Source organism: Astyanax mexicanus, chromosome 1, assembly GCF_023375975.1.
Source record: "Astyanax mexicanus isolate ESR-SI-001 chromosome 1, AstMex3_surface, whole genome shotgun sequence".
Classification (NCBI taxonomy): domain Eukaryota; kingdom Metazoa; phylum Chordata; class Actinopteri; order Characiformes; family Acestrorhamphidae; genus Astyanax; species Astyanax mexicanus.
The window spans coordinates 77,691,346-77,713,763 of NC_064408.1; the positions used below are offsets into that span (position 1 = coordinate 77,691,346).

Here is a 22,418-nt window from a genome sequence, read left to right on the forward strand (position 1 = left end):
TCGACACCTCGGCTACTATTGGTCCAAGTGACCTTAGCGCATTTGTGTGTTCTTTTGATCATGCTTTCGTAGATGAGACTTCTCTACTCCGAATGCTGCTATTGATTCTATCTGACACACACACACAGATGACAGTAGTTAATCTGGTCTAATATGCTGAATATATAGCAGATAATGTGTGGATTTTTTATTCTTTTGCTAACAGAAGTAAGATTACATTAATAAAGTGTCTAAATGTATATAAATAGAGCCCTGAATTTATAGAAGCCTTGTGTCTGTTTCTTCCATAATGACTCAATTATGACTGATTTCTGTAAACTGTGCAACAGAGAAATGACTGTACTGAAGATGAAGATCCCATGTGGCCCTGTTTTCATGGCAACAATGACCTGTATAGTAACAGCAAGTAGCTTCATTTTATGAGGTAAGTTGGTCAGTGAGTGAGAAAACAAATTATCTCATGTCTTTGTACAGTATCTCTATTTGTGGAATATCTAATTAAAATCTCATATCTAATAGTCAACACGGTGCCAATAAACCATGTTTGCCCCGGTTAATGGGGACTTTTATTGGAGCGCTCTGGCAACTGTACCAGTAATACGAGGACAAACTACAGTAAGCGCTTAAAGGGGAATCCCACCAAATTTAGAGGCTAAATTGTTCACAGTGGTGGTGAATAGAACCAGAGAACCAGAACCTCTTTTTAATGCCAATAAAAACATCTTTACAGCTATATTGTTGTCTGGGACACTGCTTTTGCAATAGAATAAATACATAATTTCAGATATTTCAGCTGAAAAATATTCTTTTCATATATATTATTACACTTTTTTTTAAATATGTGTAAATTGTAGCGATACCACAAAATAATGTGACCAAAGACCAAATACTAAACCTTTTATTTTGTTTTGATTGAATTTGTCATTTTTTCACAGTTGAAAAAACTACATGGATTCAATGCAATTTTGTGTTTTAAAAACTTTTATTAAATACCAAACATGTTTATCATCTCAGCAAGGCACAATATAAGCTCTCAAGCAGTTCTATTCTAATATTAATAATAATGAACTTATTACAGCAGTTCCATTCTAATAACACAATTAACTAGCTAGCTACCTCAGCAGTGCAACTTTAGTCATAAATGTGTCTCAGTGAAGCTACTCAACAAAAAAAAAAACAGGAAACGCTGCAACATGATTTATAATAAATTTCACTATAAATTATTCATTTTTTCACTTATTCAGTCAAACACTGAAAGTACTATTTGTTTTGCTATTTTTTGGATAAACATTTTTAGTTGCCACAGGGTGCATCCCTAATGTGCCTTCTGTGTAGCTTGATGCTACCTTAATAGGTTTTTGCATGGGGGGGGGCATGTCTTCAACCCCTGGTACATATCACCACCACTGTTTACTAAGTCTATATGTTCCTGTGCAATTAACCATTTATCATCCAAACTGTCTGTCTGAATGACAGGCATCTCAGCTTAGAGAGAGGTCTCTCTCAGACAGGCTGCAGTACAGTGCAGATGCATTAATCATTAACTGCTTCTGTGTATTATCCAGCCTGTCTGTCACTAAAACCAACTGCAGCTCACAGAGTGTGAGGATCCTAAAAATATCAACAATAGATGAAAAGCAGGGTTTAGAACCCCATTTATTATGTAATTACTTATATCTATAAACTATCATTCCTGAGATACTTTACACTGTGAAATTGCTTCTAGCATCTGCTATGGTGCCACTTCTTCATTTAGAATGAAGATATCTGGTCTTATATCTATATATATAAAGAAATTTTGTGGGATTCATCGGACGATTTACTTACTTGTTTAGTTAGAGTTGGCCACTACTAATATAGTAATTTAAATATATAATTTAAATTGCCCTTTTGATAGCATAAGCTAAATGACTTACAGTAAGAGCAAGCTTTGCTAAGGTGCAGCCTCTAGAAGCTAGGCTAGTTGTAACGGCTACACCTACCTACGACTTTTTATTGTGTGGAAAATTGCTATTCTATTTGGACACATCAGGTATGTTGTGCAACACTTCACTTATTACATTTGTTTTGATGGAGATTAGGGCTGCACGATATTGGAAAAATTGAGCATTGCAAATGTTCTTTTTTCGATGGTATATATCACAATACTAAACAGTGACCCATGACATCACCAGCCCCGCCCCTACCCATGCCGAGCATTCAAAATCCGAGGAAAACAACAGAAATCGGCTCTTTAATCAGGAATTTAAATGGCTGTTTAAAAGGTAAATAAGAGTGTTTTTCTGGGATTAAAAGCATGAATTCATTTGTAACTGGAAATATCTGCGCAAAACTGTGCTGGACTGAGGTGCACAGCTTTCGACACGTGCGTTTACAAGCACGTGCCCAACCATGTGGATGGAGCCCGTGCGGTTACCTCGTGTTTACTCCTGCCCCTCGCGCTTCTCAGGCAGCAGCAGTCTGTCACTTACACAGACACAGAGACAACACTGTGTATCTACTTCTTGTGTCTAGAATCAAACCATTACAACATGACGTGTTTGATTTAATTGCCTTAAGTGACATCGCATGTCCTGCAATGTGACTATTGAGCATGCGCACATCACGATGACGATGCTTAAACAATATATTGTGCAGCTCTAATAGAAATAGCTCTTATCTAATTTTAATGACAATATGAAATTACTTACTGTGTGCAATAATTAATTAATTAATTAATTAATTAATTAATTAATTAATTTTTTCTCTAACATCTAGGATGATACCAACACTGGGAGGGTGAAGGCTGCCATGTGCTTTACAATCCTTTCCAACTACTGCTAATGCAATTTCGTCAGACAACTCTGAGAAGTGCTTTGGAGAAGAATGCTAACTGCTAATTTTGTGACACCAGCTAACAGGCAGCTGTTATGGCTAATATTGAGCTGAGAGATGGGGAATGGAAGGGTCATCCTTCTTACTTGAAGAAAAAAAGATTGTTTGTACTTTCTTGGACTTCTACCAGGGATCAGACACTTTATTAGATCAGAGTTTCAGACGTTGTAAAGCAGCCACTGCTATTCTGAGGGCCCTGTCTTACACCTTGCACAAGGCATGTTTCGATGCTCATTGCTGTCTCACACCCTGTCAGTAATCTATTTTTATGCCTTGCACCTGCACCATTTAAATAGCAACAGAGCTTATGAATATATCTACACTGATGGGCGTAGTGGTCTCGAAATAAGATGTGTTCAGGTAAATGTCTGGTGTATTGCTATCTTGGCAACGGAAAACACAGGTGTGCCATTTGAACCTAGACAACAGACATTCATTGTTATCTTGGCAACACAGGCACGCTGCACATGTTCAACGCGCATACACCCCAATCATGAGACACACATACACAAGGACCCAGCAGTGCACAAACTTTACTACAACAATAAACAAAATACTAAATACAATAACCCCAAAAATCTCCAAAATTACCTGCTCACCAACGTCCACAGCGTGAATGTGCAGGTCAGTTTCCCCTGCTGAGAAGCGCATAATTTCTGCACTATTTAAATTCCGACGCTCTATTAGTACCTTCTGTGTGTTTTGAGCCACTCAAGGCATATTTTTCCCATTGTTACGATAGCAAAGACACACTGACACACCCTAAACCAAGCTATGCGGTGTGAATGACAGCTCGCTGAAAGATCACTAAAATAGAATGAATGTTTTATGCTATTCCATTAGATTTAAAAATGATGTACTGCCATGTCAAAGTTATGGTCAGTAAGGTTGGACCTAAAGTCACCAAAAGGCTGCCAATAATTATAGTTGGCTTGGATTAAGATTATGATTGGTCCTTCCTGAGTATGTTGCGTGTTTTACCAGTGAAATGTGGAGCTGCAGCAGTAGAAAAACGTATTATGTATCAAATTCACCTGGAGTTTCTTTTGGAGAAGAATGAGGAGTTGTTAAAAAATGAGTATGAAGTGGTGAATGTTTAATGAGTTTAGGTAAAATACTGAAAATATTAAAAACATTAATCAAACAATAATATTGCTTATCAGTTCTCAAAATCTTAAATTAATAGTTTACATGTGAAGATTGATGACAGACTAATTAATTTCCCTTCAGATCCCACTGTTTGATTGCATAAAATATAAACAATTCTTTTAATCAGATTTTATGCATATGGTGGTGTTTTTGCACCAGTATTTCTAAGATTAATTGTTTTCAAAAATTACGATATATATTACCTTGCTTACAGTATTATAATATATTGCATTATACTGATTCAGAACCTGTGTTGTCTTGATGCATATCGTATCTCCAGGTTCCTGCCTTTACACAGTCCTAGTTGTGAAAGTGTAAGATTAGACCTGATGGTGTAAGTCTTACAGTCAATGTGTGAGAGTTGGCAGCCCTGAGTGACAGCTACAGTATCCACTCCTACATGAATTCTTATTGTGACCCTCGGTGAAGACTGCAGTCACAGTTGGCTTGATTGTATTTCATGTATCTTGCCTGTAGCGTTCCATTTTAAATTAAAGTTGACATTTTTTTCAGAGAAAATTTCATCTCCTTGTGCTCTTGTGTGTTTTTAATAACCTTTGATTAATGTGCTCGGTGGACACCTTGGTGTTGTGCTTATTTAATAAAGTGGCTGTTTACTCAGGCAGGCGTAGCAGAGTTGCAGAGACAGAATGTGTTTCCGAGTCCCATTTTTCACTCTGACGTTTATTCTGAAATGTGATTTTCCTTCAGGGGAGGCCAGGCACTTTTGGCTTTGGTCATCATGTAATATTTACTGGGCTGAGAGATTTTCCCTCATGCTGGGAGGAGATGGGTTGCACTTCACTTGTAAATGAGTAATATCACTGTGCATCTAATGCTGCTTATTCGCTTTAGTCATTTTAGTGATTCAGTGTTACGTTTGTTCATTACATGCGGCATTTCGTATAAGTGGATTATGCAATGTAATGTAAGTACATGCAGTTTTATACATCATATTCATTTGTTTTTAGTTTGTTCACTCCTTGTAAATTAATTCTAATTTATTCTGGGGAGAGGTGAAAAGGTCACATTTACGGTAGCAGTAGGGAGTATTCTACGAACACTTCCTCAAGCAGCCCAGCAGGGTTTTATGTTCTGTCTCTTTTAGGAGGGCGGTTTAGGGCACAATTGGGTTTTTTCAACAAGCCACTGGGATTTCGTGTCACTGTACATTGAGCATGCAGTCAATCTCAGAGCCCGAAATAGCACTGCGTGTACTGAATAAACTCCAAATGTACAACATTCCAAATATCACTCTTAAACGAGTCTCCGCAAGTTTTATTTTAAAATAACACATCTTTGCAAAGCTCAAAGCAAATGAAGCAGCCTTTACTAGCAGTGCTGAAATGAACAAATTATGTATAATAGGTCTTCCTCTCAAATAATGTGAACAGACACGAACCAAATAAATAAATAAATCAGGCTTGAAAAGGGAAGAGAGGTTGAGGAGGGGTACAGTTCCTGTTCCAGGCAGAGAGTCAGAGAACAACACGCTAGCTGAATGCTAAAAAGCCCAGCCAGCTATTAAGAGCCCTGGGGGCACTCAATGTGTAGCAGGTCCAGCCATGGTGAGCAGCTAAAAATGACACTGGGAGCTAATGTCTCAATTGTGTTTGTGTTGTATGCGACTGCAAACCTCAGTATTCCTACCGAGCTTCTCTTTCAGCGCTCCTGTATTCTGACGATGAGTATTTGATTTGACAGACACGTCAAAAATAGGTATGTATGTTGATAACCCCTCAGGATCTGTGACCATCAACCGCCAGTTTTCTGCCATGTCCAACTTTAACCTTTCAGTTACATTAATAATTGGGATAAAATTGAAAAAAAATATATTTTTTTATTCTTTTTTTTTTCAGTATACAGGTGATTGACATGGACAGAGTTGTCAGCTTGCAAAAACAAGAAAGATCAAGTATTTTTACACGATTTTACAAGTCTATTTACAACCTTGTTATTTTGCATAGGAATCAAATTTTTACAGAGGAGAACTACCACATATTACTGTCACATAGAATTTTAACGGATAGCATTGTGTCCTCTCAGTGTGTTGTGCTGAAAGGTGAAGTGATTTTAACCAGTAAGATTTTAGCCTTGCCCCCCTTTTCTTACTTCCTAGGATGTAGCTTTCTTGATTATTAATGGTAAAAATATGCCAGTGCTTTTCTTTCTGATGTATATTTCGCTACACTTAGTTAGCTGAGGTATCGGCTGTGTTTATGTAGGAGTAGACAATGGAAAAAAGACATTTTTTTAAAAAAAGGCTAGCATTAGCTTTTAGCCTAGTGCAGATCCCAAGTCCAGTCCTTGTATTTCTCATGCACAGAAATTACTAGGGCAATGCCCAACAAGATGCCGTGCTATTTTTAAACTGTGGAGGAAAACACAATCAAGAGTTCATATTGAGCTAGCAACACACCGGTCAATAAATTGAGAGATGTAGCTACCCAGCAGCCAATCAAAAAACACCATTTCTGTATCCGGGTAAAATTAACGTGATCCGCCAATAGCTTTCCTAAATAAACATTGCAGACCAACACACCTCTGACAACGCAGGAGCGCCATATTGAACAAGTAAATCTCAGTAAAGTAGATCATGTTATAATTTAATTTTGTATTTTCTGATGGAAATTAGTACCTTTTAGTACTCATAAAAGCCTCATCAGTTTGACCAGAGTATGTGAGCCTTAGCCTCATTAAAATGAGCTATTTTAAAACTGTTCTAAACTGAGACTTCAATTCATGAATTTTAAATATCTGAATATTTAAAAGAAAAAATGTTCAATGTCCCAAATCTAGATACCAGATAGTATTGTGTCCTCTCAGTGTGACGTGCTGTTAGAAAGGTAGGTTAAAGTGATTGTAACCGGTTAGCTTTTAACCTTGCCCACATTTGCTTGTTTTTCAGCTTGTGGCTTTCTCGGTTATTAACAGTACAGCGGTAAAATGCCAGTGCTTTTTTTATGATGTGAGTTTCGCTCCGGTTTGGTAGTTAAGTGAGGTATCTGCTGTGTTTTTAAGGAAGTAAACAATGCAAAGAAGATATGGTAAAAATGCTAACATTAGCCTAGTGCAGATCTTAAGTCTTATAGTCCTATATGCTAGTTATAATGAGTAAAAAGGTGGTACCTGAAGATATGCAGGCTTTGTAAAGGATGTACAGTAACTTACCAGTCAAAAGTTTGGTCACAAAGTAGAGACAAAGAAAAAGACAGGCTGAAGCATTTCTAGTAGTATTAGAATTGTGAATCGTTCCAACAGGTGCTCTTTTGACGCCGGTTTGGTCACAATGTTTGGAGGATAAACACAATATTTGTTTAATATGTAATTCCATACGTCTTTTAATAGTTTTAATGTCTTTATTATTAATCTACAATGTAAAAAAATAAAGTTTATGCTGTCTATCTTTTAATCTGTTATTAACTTATTATTTTTTACTGTGAGCTTTCAAATATTTCAAATATTACTGTGAGTAAATAACAAGACTCTCTTGGTACTCACCTCATATGGTAAAAAAAAACTATAATTAAACTATAATTATATACAAATAATTGCATAGCACATTAGAAAATTGTAATATCTAAAACATGAACAAGCATTAAAGTTTTTTATATATATAAAGTGAATTAGGTACAACTGCAATAGGAAAACACCATCTAACAAAAAGAACCATTTTAATTTTTTGAGTTTGTGTTTCAGACTTGATTATTACATAAAACTTATAGGATTGTATACACAGAAGACTGTAAAAGAAAGTTTTATCTAGAATATAGTGTTTAATACAACAGTAAATTATATTCTAGATCTAGACCACATTTCAGTAATGCTTCCTAATGTCTCCTACATGCTCCATAACCAAGCAGTTATAGTAGCACAGTGTGAGTGTGTACATAAGTCAGTGTATTCTTAGCTGTTAGATGTTAATGTTAATGACCCTGTCTCATGGTTGTGTCAGGCACAGGTCTGTGTCTGTGAGGGTAAAGCTCTCGAAACATTGCATAGTTGGATGCGATGGATCACTAGCTGTCAATCATGTGGTTGCTATGGAAACTGATGAGAGCCTGGCCCTCTAGGTAACAGCATCCCTCCAAGCTAGAGCGTGTGAGAGCGTTCAGCTGGTGGCAGAGCTGCAAGTGTTCTCGCAAACAGACCCTCATCCCCCTGTACGCCACGACTCGTTCTCCCGGCAGCAGGAAACGCTGGGCGCTCTGCTGATTTACACAGGTAGGCTTCTTCTTCCCTTTTTTCCCCTCATTTTTTGCAGTTTAAATACTTGTGTTTGTTGTTGTAAGCTGAAGCCAGGGCTGTTAAACTGTGTTTTTAAAAAGTAAAACATGTTCAGTAATTATACAGTAGAATTGCACTCTGTTGAATGCAAAATACTTCTTCATGTGTGGTGAGAACCTGGAATGTAGCCCTGAGAATAGTAAGATTTGTAGGCATTTGCTTTATTCTAAAAATAGGAGGCAGCAAACTGCAGTTATAGGCTGGAAAATTTAGGTATTAACATCACTGTCACGAAAAACGTCTTAATGCAGGAATATTTGAAACAGATTCCTGTAAATAAGTGATGTAAATGTGTGTTACCCTTATACTTACATAACAAAACAGACAGAGACACATTGAGAAGTTAATCCACTAGGGATGTACTAGACAGAAAAACACAGTGACAGTGTGTAGACGATGACACTGGCTGTTACATACTGTATAGTGGGATTGATTAATAGTTAATAAACTATTTTGCTGTTGTAGAACTATAAGTTTTTAAATGGTTAAAAAGCTGTTTTATCATTAACCTACACTTAAAGTGCCCTACCATTTATATTTTTCGCATTTCTGTCCATGTTTTTAACTTTATATATCCTTTGTTATAGTGTTACTTTTAAACTGATATTATTAAACAGGCTTTTTTTTATTATTCATTGTTTCATACCTCGTTTAAAAAGTAATCAGGTCATTATATAATTATTGTACTCTTTGGCATCTCATTACTTACAATTTTATTTTATTTATTTTGATGATTTATTACATTTATTACATATAATAAATCATCTTCAGACTGCACAGAAAACATATTTCCCAGAGTAATCACTTTATATATTGACTTTTTACTTTCTGCCAAGCATTCATCCATTCTGTCATGACAAGCTGCAAGACACTGAGAATTGGAAAGAAATATGGTTGACCCTGAGTTAAAACATTTAGATTTTTTTTATTTTTTTATTTTACCACAACAGGCTGGACAGCTAAAGCTAAATATGGAGACAATATGGTAAATATTAAGTGTAATGTATTATTAATTGCTAAAATAGCAGCAAGTGAGTTCTAAACCAGTATGAAGGATTTGGGTTATCCCAGGATGACAGGGTGGACAGAGAATTCTTATAGAATTCTTATATAGTGATATTGACCCATTGATGCTCCTTATGAAGTCAGAGTAAATGGGTGGAGCTAAATCTTAACCTAAGGTAGGTAGATGTGTAGGGTTTTTGAGGTGTCACAAAGATAACAATACAAAATGGTGTGCTTTTGCAGTCAGTGACAAAAAATATAAAAGTTTTAACATTTTTAAAAGTTTATTTCAGACTATTTTGGAGTTTTTCTATTGGTCCATTCTTCAAGAAATTAAAACAGTGTATGGGACAGTTTAAATTATTCAAATTATGTTAAAATTATCTAGTAAACTAAAAATCGACGAAAATGAAGTTCCTTGTTTTTCACTGGACATCGATGATATGGACTTCATGGACTTGGAAGTAAATAGTTTGTTATCAGTGTTTACGTATTGAAACTGTAAGTAAAAAGTAAGAAACAAGTGAGACTTTATACTGATTTTGGAAGTCCACTGAAGTCTTGAACACCTGCTTTACACATTTAGAGTGAGGATTAACAAGAGTTTGAATATATTGACACCCCACTGACACGCAATTATAGTGCTCATTTTTCTGGAAGCTTTTTTGGGTTGTTGAAGTGAAAATGCTTAATTGCAGTTATAGTAAAGATGCACTGAAGTACATGCTTTATTCAGCTCTGATGATTTTGTGTAGGCAATTCATTTGAAAAAAGAAGTAAACAATGGATACATTTAATTGTAAATATTACTTGAACTGTCTGTTACTGTTTTGTCTAAATAAAAAATACCAATAGACGCTATCTATGATTTTTTAAAATGACAGGTTTGTTTCTTTAATTTACAGAATTTCTGAAGAATTGACTCTCAATATGAATGGAAGAAACCACCTCTAAACAACTGTTTAATGTGTTCCACTGTATACTTGTCCTCACTGCCACTTTAACAAGCCTTATTCCCTTTAACAAACAATGGAATCTGAGGACACCAACTGTGACGAGGTCCAGGAGAAGGTGGGCTTGAAAAGAAAATTAACTGGCCCACCCAGGCTTCTTCTGGGAAAAGGCAAGGATGAGAAGAAGGCAGATCTTCAAGCTTCGAGAAAGCAACGACGAGACAAAAATAACGGCACGGAGAAGCACGAGGTGGAGGAGCACCAAGGCAACGATGATGCAGGTTCTGAATCGCAGCAGGCTACGTGTCAAAGCCCTGAAACTGCCTGTACTGGAGAAGAGGAAACAACTCAGATCTCCAATTTAGATTTGCAAGAAGAGCCTGTGGAAACTGTAGTCTCAAATTCTGAGCAGGAGAAGGTCAAGGATCAGCACGGCAGGAGTAGGCAGAGAAGATGCAGAGCTAAAGCTGCAATTAGAAGGGTGCTCTTCCCTGCGTTCGCATGCGTTAGAAGGAGAAAACAATTAGATAATAGAGCAGCAGAAGATGCAGAGCACAATGCAACATGTGACAATTGCCAGGATGCTCTAACTACCGATACCACACGTGAAGTTCTAGCTGACAGTGTAACTGAAAGATGTGAAAAGAAGAAAAATCAAAAAAGAAAGTTCCATATGAGAATATGTGGTGCAGTTTTTAAGAGGTTTTCAGTAAAACCCAAGAGCCCCAGCAGCCAGAAGCAAGAGAAAGGCTGTGTGGGACCAGATAATCATATTTTAATTGAAATAACCTCTGAAAAAAGTGCTGCTGATCAGTCTGATTACTCTGCTCCCAGGCCATCTGGGGATATAGCTGTGGATGAGCAGCTGAAAGGATCAAAGGAGATTCATGAAGACATGGCAGGAATCCATGCAGAAAGCTGCCCAGGGAAAGAACTGGATCAGGAGGAAGAGTGCTCAGAGAAAGTGACACTGTGTGCCGAGGTGAGCAGTGGCCTGAACACTGTATTCAGTCATAATGAGGTGGAACAACTGGAACGTCCTGAGCAGGACGTAATCCAATGCCATCTCCAAAACAGGACAAATGAAGAGGACACAACAATACAGAACACTGAGACATCAGAGCTCAGACCTGCTCTCTCAGACTCTCAGACTGAGATCATCCCAACATGTGTTAATGAGTGTAATTCCGATATCAATGCTCCTGAGGCCTCGCCAGATATTACTGTCAATAATGTGGTTTTCCTAGAGGACCCAGATAAGATTGTTCCGATTGAAAATGAAGTGAAATGCAAACCACTCATCACAATAGAAGATGTTCCCTCATCGGATGAGGAAATCCAAGAACCTTTGGAAAACGATGCTCCACAGCATAACACGCTGTCTCCACTTTTTGCACTGAATGGATCCTGCCACCGATTTAAGGTTAACAGGGCGACGAAAGACACATTACACACTCTAGACCAAACTGAAAACAGCAACAGCCAGTTCTCAGACATCGTTCTGGTGCAGACAGCGTTGACCTTGGTCCACGCCGCTATAAACAGTGCTATGGAACAGCTTTCAGCCGAGCTGCAGAATAATCAGATAGACGAGGACCATGTTTAACCCTTTCAGAAATGCACAGAGTTTCTTTCAAAATGTCAGATTTACAGATATGGGCAATTAACTATCCATTAAACTAAAAGTATTTACATAAAATCTTCACTGAGCTGTTCAAAACATCAGTGTTAGCAGGCCCAGACCCAGCTTTGCAGAACAACTGCAGTTCTTACATCACTTCCCATGTGCTACATTCTTAAATGTCCCTAGAAAACATCCCACATTTTCAGAAAATGTAGAGGTTTCCTCTTTAAAGACAATTACAACGAAGCCCAGGAGGGGACATGGTTAAAAAAAAATATTAAATCGTTTGGATTATCATCACAGCGGCCCTGTAACAGATCAAGAGCAAAAAATGCACTTTTCCTTCCAAGCTTTTTATCTTACTACATATAAAAATTGTTCGCTCGAATTAAAGAAATCATGAGCATGAACTGCTATATCATTCACTCAATTTATTTATTTTTTTCAAATCTATGGCCCCTCCCAGGCTCCGTACATTACAAAGTGAGAAAAAAAAAGTGATTTCTTACAGTGATTTCTTTTTTTTTTTTTTTTTCCTCTTCGTTTTGTTTTCCTGATGTCCATTTATGATGCTTGTGTGGGCTTGTGTTCTGTCTCTATAACTTGCTGAAAATGTGTTTCAACATGTGTTGCACAAGTTGAAGTGGAGCCCCTTCTTCATGCTATACAGAACAACGTTTACACATTTCATAAAAAACTATCAACACAAGGTTTTCTGTGGACATGAAAAACATTTTACCAGACAAAAAATAAAATTAGAGTTCTTAAATTATTTATTTGGGTTGTCAAGGACCTGTATAAAACCACTATCATTGCTAAAGAATACTTTAAAGAATCCCTTTTTTTTTTTAAGAAATATAAGTTAAAATGACTGTTTTTGTTACTGTGCCTTTAAGACTGTATGTGTAAATGATCTTTGTTGTTACTGGATGCCCTTTATTTTGCTTCATTCAAAAAGCACATAGGCTGAAATACTGCTTATTGTTTGTAGGCTGAATAAACGGGTTGACTTTTGTGACATCACAGAAACAATTCATCCAAACCAGGTTGATTATGCAGGTAAATTTCATGTATTGACTGGGGAGAAAAAGTCATGTTTAGATAGTTTAAACATACTTGAGGAAATTCCTTTTTTTTTTTTGTTTTTTTTTGTTTTGTTTTGAGGCTATGGGACCTACACACACAAGCCATACTCTCAGCAGGCGGCACAGAAAACATTTTTTATTGATATGACTGGAGCACAGTCTCAGCGGAGTCTAGCCTCATGGTTGGAAGGAAAATCAATGTTCTTTGTTCAGTAATCAGTGTTAGATGAGTTAGCATTGTATTGATTACACTTTAATCATGTATGGTTATGGCATTTACAACAGAACAAGCTCTGTTAAATTGCCACTAGTGTGACCTATCATGCATATTGACCATATTGACCTGTATTATTATATGTAATGATTTGCAAACAGTGATGTTCTTCTAATAAATATTGTTATTGCTATATGAGTATGTGCTGTGTTTAAAACTGTTTTCTGTCTGTTATAAATACACAGTAAATCTATAGGCCTACTCAATGATGTTGGCAGTCCACTAGCATCATAAGATTAGGCAGTAATCTGCCTTAAACGTGCAACTCACAGGGGATTTATTTCATTATTTCTCCCACAGTTCATATTTTTAGCCAGAATATGACATTATCTTCATATCACTGCACCATAAGCCTAGTTTCTATAGCAATGGATTACCCACGTATTACAGTTTGCAGCTATACAACCACACGGTTACACTTTTTTCCCTCCTTCATGTGTACCTCCAAGGAACCTTCTGTTGTGTAAATCAAAAAACACAAAACACATTTTATAATATCAGCTGTATAAAGGCTGTACCCACAGGGCAGGCTTTAAATACATGGAAATATGTGGTGAGAGAAGACAGGGTGGAGAGGTCATTTATTTTCCTGGGGACAATGTTCATATTTAAATGTAGACCATATAGTAAAATGTTTCACGCTCTAATTCTCTTGTTAAGTGTAGGCTTAACTCTCTCATGTCTTTCCTTAAGATCATCTGAGCCTGATTAAATTCTTTTTAATTAAGGGTAAACTATGATTTAGGATTTCTTAAGAATTTGAAAAATGCTGAATTTCTCAAGCCAATGCTGCACTCTAGTGGTAACAAGTGGAAAATGAAGACTGAAGATGGATCAGTCCTAGTCTGGACAATATAGAGCTTTCTCAATGGAAAATCTCTTAATTAAAACAAAAGTAAAATCTAGGCTAGTTCAAGTGTTTCCACTGTTTTCTACCACAGAAAATACTAATACAACAAACACAGTTCTTCGAAAATGCCATTTATTTAAAAAAATAATCAGAACACAATCACACGACATTACTCAGTGCTCATAAAATAAAGAGACTATTTAAAATGCACTCTACGAGTCACACAAATATCACAGACATTAGCTTTTCACTGGTTTAGACTGGTTTCATGACTGTACACTATACCTCTTCTCAAGTGTTCAATAAATACAACTCAAAATCTGGTCGGTGGACGTTCCTGACACAAGTAACGAGTGAATCATCTTTATCATTCGCTATTTACCATTCTGTTAGAGCCACAAAAGGTCAGCTCTCAGTATGTACCACACAATTTCTCACCGGCACTAATGACAGGTGACCTTTAAGACAGCGCGGTTCAGGGATGTTACTGCAGCTGCCTTAACCTTCGACATTATTATAGAGAGACATTTTCTCTTCTACTGACGAAAGCGCATAATACAAATTATGCAAGATTTTGTTTACGTGGTGAGAAGTCAAGAAGAGTTTTTTTAGTTCTATAGAGTGACGCCTTTCACAGGCTTTTAGAGAATCACTTAAGCAGAAAGCACCAGTTGGATACTTTCATTACACAGCGCCTTGTCAAGCAAGCAAAGGTCTGAGAGCGTTTCCTGAAATCAGGCACTATTCTGATGTGGCAAAAACATCGATGTCCCATACAATGAAGCAAAGAGTTCTACTTTTGTGATTCTCCACAGACGGGATTTGGTTGGGCAACACTGTAAGTGCTTTTAGTGCTTTTAGTGTTGCTTGGCAAATATTTCTAAGGCACTGAACCAGATCTCACAGAGAATTCATCTCATGTTTTTAGTAACCCAAAAGAGCCCATGGTGACACAAGTGTTACAAACCCTTTATAAAAGAAGTGGAACGTTTCTTAAAGCACTCTGTCCACTCTGCTCCGGTGATGGCGGTGTTCTAAAGAAAAGTTCCATATAACCAGATCTGACAAAAAATAATTTTTTTCCCGTTTTTCTCCCAATGTATGTGGCCAATTACCTCACCCATTTAGCTGCTACTCATCTGTATATCTCCCATCGCTAGGACATGCCTTAACACAGGGAAGATAAAGACTAGCACATGCCTCCTCCGACACGTGTGAATCCAATCTCTATCTCTTTCCAAACTGTTGCTGATGCAGCATTGCTGAGTAGCCTTGACTCGGTTCCAACACAACAGCTAACAGAGGCCTTGGAGTGGTGAGGGGAGAGAGTGCCATCTACCCACCCAGAGAGAGCAAGGCCAGGTTTGCTCTTTCTGGGCTCCAGCTGCTTATGACGAGCTAAATAAATAAGATTTGAACCAGTGATCTCCTGATCATAGTGGCAGCGACATAGTCCGCCACCCCTCCCACATATAACCAGTTTTGACACAATTAATTTAAAGGAACAATCAGTCATAAATCTGAGTGAGTGTGTAAAATGGCTACAGTCCAATTTCCAAACACTTGATAAAGTTTTCTTCCTCATCCACTCTCTCTCAGATGTGAAGCTCACGCCTATTGCCAGATTGACAGACAATAGTTTCAATGTCCAAAATGCCCATCTCTACTAGGCTAGTGTTAGTGGTAAATTACCTAGCTATGGTTAGCAAACCTTAATGAAGCTCAGTGATTACCTGTTCAGCACACAGTTTGCATGCTGTTGTCTATACTGGGCAACCCGCAGTGTGGAAATTTGGTGGTAGGCAGATTCAGAGTCAACAACCGTGACATACTGCACAGTCCAGAAAAAAAAATACTGGCTCAAACTCTGCTGACAAGAGCTGTCACTGCTTTAATTCCTTAATAAATGATAGTACATCCTGATCATATATAAATAGAAAATATATCACAGAAAATATAATCCTTAATGGACGTTTACCAATTTAATTTAGAAATTTGTAGTATGATTCAGAAATGGGTATGGGCTCTTTTGGATTAAGGTGGACTGTTCAGGAATCAGAATTGGCTGCAAAACATTCATAAAACAGTTCTGCACTTATGTAGCTGTTTGCTAGCACAGTTTGGCTCGATTTCAAATTCATTGTCTGAGCTGGATTAGTTTCATGTGCAGTGTCAGTCGTAACACTCTTAGAAAATACAAAACACAACATCTGGCTCATCAGTCAAGCAGTGCTCAGTTACATTCACAAAAAATACACCAACACTGAACTCGTCAACACAGGGGTTTTAGAAACAGCACTTCTTGAACTCAAACAAGGGGGAAATTGTATGAAACAGGACAAGAAAAGAGTGTGTCTGAGGTCAAAGCTGAAGAACATCTTCCACGAGTAGAGACTGCAAGTCAGTGCAAAGGTCCATTGAATAGCAGAGCATCACTGCACAGTCACAGCATCTACACTCTCTTGAGACACCTCCGAGTCCAGCGAGTAGCAGGAGCTGCCGTTGTCCTGAGTGTCCCGGATGGCCTCCTCAGCTGCTGTGGCCACGGCTGCGATGTCTGGTGTTCCCTCGCAGCCATGCAGGAGCTGGCCACAGAAGCGACCATAGCGGTGGTAGCGCAGGGGCTTACCCACGTGGGCGAACATGTGCTCCTGCAGCTGGCTCTTGTGGGAGAAGCGCAGGTTGCACACAGCACAGGCCATTTTCCTTTTGCGGGTGAAACCTGCTGTCGGGCTACTGGCCCCTCGCTTCAACTCTGCTGCCAACTCGTCAGCAAGTGCCTGGCTTTGCCGCAAGGCCTCCTCTAAAGTGCCTCTGTCCACGCGATCATTCTGAGCCCGCCTGTCTTCTGGTCCCCTGGCATCTCCAACACCATCTTCAGAGGGCCCCCCCTCCATCAAGCTGCTGATAGAGGGCTCCAGGGTGCAGGCAGCATGACTGAAAAGGTGTTCCTGCAAGCCCTCCGGTGACAGGCACCGCGCGCCACATCGAGGACACAGCAGTGCCAAAGGACCATCCTTGAAAAGAGCCATCTGACAAGGGCTGCCCCTGGCTGAGGGGAGCGAGCCAGACGCCTGGTGTTCCTCCTCCCCTTCTTCTTGCTCTTCCTCCTCTACCCTCTCCTGCTTGATCCTGGTTGAAATAGAATTTGAATCGTCACCCGACGCCACAGAGGAGACCCCGCGGAGGCTTCGGGATTGGCGATCCATTGGAAGTCCTTCAAGACCCACAGCAAGAGCAGGTCGGCCTGCAAGAGCACGCTCGGCCCGAGCACTGGAGCGACCATCTTCTGGATCTCGTGAGGTGCTGGCAGCCTTCAGGCCTGACGACTCTTTAGTGGTCAGCTGGGAGGAGATCTGGATGCCGTACAGGTTGGACATGCGAATGGCATCGGAGGAAGCGTCAGGACCGCCTTCACCTGCCTTCCGGCACAGCTGGTATGCATGAAGGAACTTGATGCCATCCTGCAGCCTGCTCTGATCCACAGGCTGCTTAGGGCCCATGCCTGTGTACATGATGTGCAACAGGTAGCTGAAGACATCTGGCTGGATATCAGTGGGCTGGATCTTTATGCACTCACTGAAAATTGGGAAACAATGGAATAAGCTTAGTCAATATACATATACTGCATTCTGCATTTTTTGTTTGGGATGCACTGATTAGGGGTGGGTAATATGGCCCTAAAATAATTTCAGTATTATTTGAGTATTTTTGCGATAATTATATTCTTGGCAATATGACAAAACAATCAATTAAAAAATTATTCAAGAAAACACTACTGCAATGAAAAGAATATTAAACTATATTTGTCCATATTATTGCATACATATGATATATCACATTCCTAACTGAGATTTTTACCAGATTGTAACAGAAGTCAATAATCCAAAATCTGCCATGATACTAATAATTCACTCCATATATCCAGGATTAAGGTACAATAAATAAAACTGCACAGATATAATCTCAAGTCTCTAGTAGATTTGTAATGGGAAACATGAACAGTGTGAATTTTCCTTTTTCTACAAACAGCAAAAACTTGCACCATGATGGCCCTAAAAAATATTAGAGTATTTCTACAATTTCTACAATATTTCTACATTCTACTACAATAATTAAAAATGTTGGTGATATAATTGTGTAAAATATGACATGGCACATCCCTAGCACTGAAATTGGAAGTGTAAGCCGTTGACCGATATTACATGTACGGGTGCAATGTCGGTCACTGTCAATTAGAAACAGGGGCAAAATGCACATTAATAGGTATAGTCTAGAGGATTACAAATGTATTAAAATGAACAAAATGCAGCCAATACTGATATACTGATATAATTCCAATATCATTGTGCATCTCTATAGAATTGAATTACAGTCCGGTCTTATCTGCAAGAGGCCAGGGCTGTGTTATGTGACTTCTTATTTTATTATTTGATTTCAAACAAATAATCGTGTACATCTACTTTGTTGTAATAAGAATCTGCAAGCACTCCAGCCATCTTCTTCATCTTAAAAATGTGCTCACTCCTAAAAGTTTATAAGGGAAACCCAATCCTGGTCCTAGAGATCTACCAAATTCAATGGTCCAAGTATTAAGGGTCTTTAGAGGCCTCGCAGTTTCAGAACCAGATGTTTTTTATCAGAACTCTCCAGTAGAGTAGTAAACTCTTTATGTCCAGGACTGGATAGACCTAGCTTATACCAAAAAGAGTATTTAAGAGATGGGCTAACCTGGACTGATGGATGAAGATCATCTTAAAGTAGTTGGAGAAGGCAGCCAGCACTGCTCGATGGGCTTTGAAGTATACATTGCCAATAGCTACGGTACAATCACACAGGAAACCAAACTCTCTTTGGACATTCAGTTGCTGGAGGAGGAACAGACTGTGGGTAGACACGTCCATGATGCCCCCTCTACTAGCCCAATGCCCTAAACACAAACAAACATATGATTAGGAACCGCATTAAGAAGAAATGATGGTAAAATTAGTGTAAAAAGTGGGCTCTACAAGGTTGGCCTGGGAAATTATTTAGTTTTGAATCAACCCTGGATACAGTCAGTAACTAAACACTGACCATTAATGTTGCATTAAAATTACAATATAACTAGTCCTGGTTACTCTGGCATAGTTCAATGCAGTGTGTGAATATGTGTCGTCTGTCCTCTTAGGATGCAGGATGACAAGACAACAATTGCTTAGACAAAAGAAAATATTAACCAAATCAGAGGCGTCAGAGGCCAAAACAAACACAGACACCCGTGACGGACTTAACAGTCCAAATAGGAATGTATTGGTTGAAGCAGTACTACAAAAGCTGCCGGTACTTTAACTCAGCATGTTTCCTTAATATCTGATGATACATCCTGATAATTTTATCATTTACTAATGAAAATATAATTCTTAATGGTCCTTTAAATTAATTGTTATTGAGTTGTTACATTAAATGTATTCCATCTTATCCATGTCTTCAGTGAAGGACTAAACTCAAAGCTTTAGTAATAATGAATTATATCTTATAGGAATATAGGCTATTTTTTGTGTTGTTTAATGATTTAAGGTGGAAAAGGCTGTTTTAAAATATTTAAAAATGAGGTCATATAAGGCACACAACTTTAATCTTTAATACAATGAAATTCAAGAAGACGGGATAAAGGGCGACCTCTGTTGTTGAGAGCTGGTCCTGCTTTTTTGTGCCCATTTTTTGGGGGAGACCTAGGCCAGATGTTTACATCTGGATGGGATTGTCCCAGCGACTCTGACGTCTAACGAGGCTACACGTCTGCGCTTGGCCTCGCATGAGCGCGTATCACTGGAAAAAGCGGTGAAACGGTGCAATCCGCAACTTACAGCTCTAGTGTTGCTCTATGTAAGTGACATGCCTGGCATATGATGATCCGTGGAGCTCGCGGCCGCATCTGTTGTGTGTGGTGGTGAAGTGGTGGTAGTGCTGGTGTCAGCCTGAGTTTCTTATAAAGGCTGTTGATCTGAGACAATGACAATGAGAGGCGGCACAAAAAAACGCACTTTACCCATCTTCGAATAGCGCTGTTAACTGCTGGAAGCGGCAAACAGCAGGGGAGACGAGTCGGTGCTGTCTGTAACCGAGCTCGATCCCCCCTTTGCCTCCCACCGCCAAGACAGCATCACATTCATTTTCACACGTCTGCTCTATAAGCAGTTGTCGAAGAAACGGAGGACTCGCCTGGCATGCACCTCCACACATCAAGCATGCACGCGCTCGCAGACAGACGAAACAGGCTGAAGAAAACGCAATCTTACCGCCTACGTGCGTGAGAACCGCTCGGCTCTATTAGTATTATTATGATTATTAGCTGGCGCGTGCTGCTGCAGGGACGCGCTCGTGCTGCTTCCTATGCGTCTGACGGACAGGCTCTGCTCGGGCTCTTCTGTCACGTGACCGTACATTAGCAGATGCAGACACAACGCATGGCGAGAGGCACGCATGCAAAAAAAAAGAAAAAAATGTAGCTTCCCCTACATAGCTAGCTTTAGCTGGCATGGTGGAGAATGATAGCTAGCTAGCATATCGTTCACTCAGCAAATCTCTTTACAGGAATTGTCCGTTCCACCTTAAATAGTGCACTTACTCTAGTCATGTTTAAGGTGGAACTGACTTATTCCTCACAAGAGAACTTAGCTACAAAGTCACACAACAAAGTTAGTTATAAACCTGTAGCTACAATTTAGTGAAGTTTTATCTTTGTTATCCCTCTTTCTTTTTCTGTTGCTTCTCCATTCTATATTTATACTTGTATTATATATCTATTGCCTATATATACTGACTCTGATATACTTTTATTGACTAATATATGCTTATTTATTTATCTATTCCAACTGGACACTTCAGCATGGCCACTATATATATATATATATATATATATATATATATATATATATATATATATATATATATATATATATATATAACCAGCTAATATAAAACGTTTTTTTTAGAATTAAATATATTATCATAATAATTTATTCGCAAAGTCCCCAAAGAGTAGATTGAATTGACATTCACGTTTTTAACGTTAATGCATTGAAAAACGTTGATCTCCGACGTCAGATTTGATTTATTTGAGCACATTGATTCAACATTGATTCAAAGTTATGGTTTTGTATGTACTGTTTGTTTTAAACTTTACTCACATTATAACTATAGTATGTACTGTGGTCTAGCAGGGTGAAATAGGACATTTAAATAATAATTACTAATATTAATATTATTAGCTTTCATCTAAAATCATTGTGAGTGTTTAAAACATTAAAGTGAACGTCGATTCAATGTCAGAATTTTAACATTAACCAATGTTTATTAAGCAATGGTGAATAAAGGCTGTTTTTAAGGTTGTTTTCCATCATCAACCTTAAAAGATGCAATGCAACAAAAAATAAATAAGGTTTATTCAATGTTCTTTGCCATCAGGGTCATGTTTTGTTTACCACAAAGTGAACTGGGACTTCATCGCTGTGGCTAATGTAGCTGTAACTACCTATATTTGCCCTAATGTTTATACAGGTTCTGTTTACAATGGTACTGTCATTCCATCTGTAATCTCCCCATCACTACTGCACTACTGTCTTGTGTCTTTTGTCCCATGTATGTCTATAAATGTGACCTTGTTGTATACATTTAGTGTCTCTCATTCTTTTATATTAATGTTTTTATCTTGCTGTACTTTTTGTAGCTTTGGGAAGGAGGGTAACGTAATTCAAAGGTTCAATCCTTTGTATGTCCTGTAAGTATGCAGTAATTAACAATATAACTACTTGGCTTGACTAGACTAATCCAGGTCATAGTATCTCTGCTTATAATGTATTTTACAGCCCAGTGTATCATATAGATTTTTATATATAATTTTTATTTTTCTAGCTTCTTAGTGTACTTGTGTGTATCTGTATGTAAGCTGCCGGGACACTCTCATCAAATAACGTAAGTTTAGTAAAGTGTTATCTGATCTGATTTTATATTATCAGGCTTATATGGGTCTTATCTTATTTTGTTCTGATACAGAAGTGAAATATAGTTAGATAGCTGGTTAGGAACAGGCAGGCCGTTCCCTCTATAGACTGTATACGTATATAAGTATTAATATACAGTCTGTGGTTCACTTCTCACTTTAGCACACACAGTTCATGTACGGTTGCAGTCTCACTGGCTGCCCCTGCGTGTTAGGGCGGGCTGCGTGTCTCTCTCTCTCTCTCTCTCTCTCTCTCTCTCTCTCTCTCTCTCTCTCTCTCGTATTTGCGTGTGCGTTTGCGTGCGCAAACTCGCGCAGCGGCTGTGCGGAAGT

General features: G+C 38.4%; 3 protein-coding genes across 8 annotated transcripts in view; 2 read left to right on the forward strand and 1 right to left on the reverse strand.

Moving 5' to 3' along the window:
• Window positions 1-4,547, forward strand: part of mthfd1a (methylenetetrahydrofolate dehydrogenase (NADP+ dependent) 1a, methenyltetrahydrofolate cyclohydrolase, formyltetrahydrofolate synthetase) — a 39,504-nt gene extending 34,957 nt beyond the window's left edge. For all 6 annotated transcript variants that reach the window (XM_049483572.1, XM_049483569.1, XM_007258215.4 and 3 more), the window contains 2 exons: window positions 330-424; window positions 2,758-4,547. In XM_049483572.1, the coding sequence (XP_049339529.1) occupies window positions 330-410 (81 nt within the window). In that variant the 3' untranslated portion in view covers window positions 411-424; window positions 2,758-4,547. The remainder of the gene's footprint in view (window positions 1-329; window positions 425-2,757) is intronic.
• A 3,297-nt stretch (window positions 4,548-7,844) lies between these two features.
• On the forward strand, window positions 7,845-13,389 carry si:dkey-1h6.8 (uncharacterized). The gene is made up of 2 exons (XM_007258216.3): window positions 7,845-8,247; window positions 10,221-13,389. Exon 2 carries the CDS (start codon window positions 10,345-10,347, stop codon window positions 11,872-11,874), a length of 1,530 nt encoding a protein of 509 aa, XP_007258278.3. The 5' UTR covers window positions 7,845-8,247; window positions 10,221-10,344; the 3' UTR covers window positions 11,875-13,389.
• Window positions 13,390-16,002: 2,613 nt separating this feature from the next.
• On the reverse strand, window positions 16,003-20,903 carry zbtb25 (zinc finger and BTB domain containing 25). The gene is made up of 3 exons (XM_007258218.4): window positions 20,383-20,903; window positions 18,833-19,031; window positions 16,003-17,680 (listed from the first exon to the last, which is right to left on the reverse strand). Exons 2-3 carry the CDS (start codon window positions 19,003-19,005, stop codon window positions 16,534-16,536), a joined length of 1,320 nt encoding a protein of 439 aa, XP_007258280.1. The 5' UTR covers window positions 19,006-19,031; window positions 20,383-20,903; the 3' UTR covers window positions 16,003-16,533.
• Window positions 20,904-22,418: the final 1,515 nt, after the last annotated feature.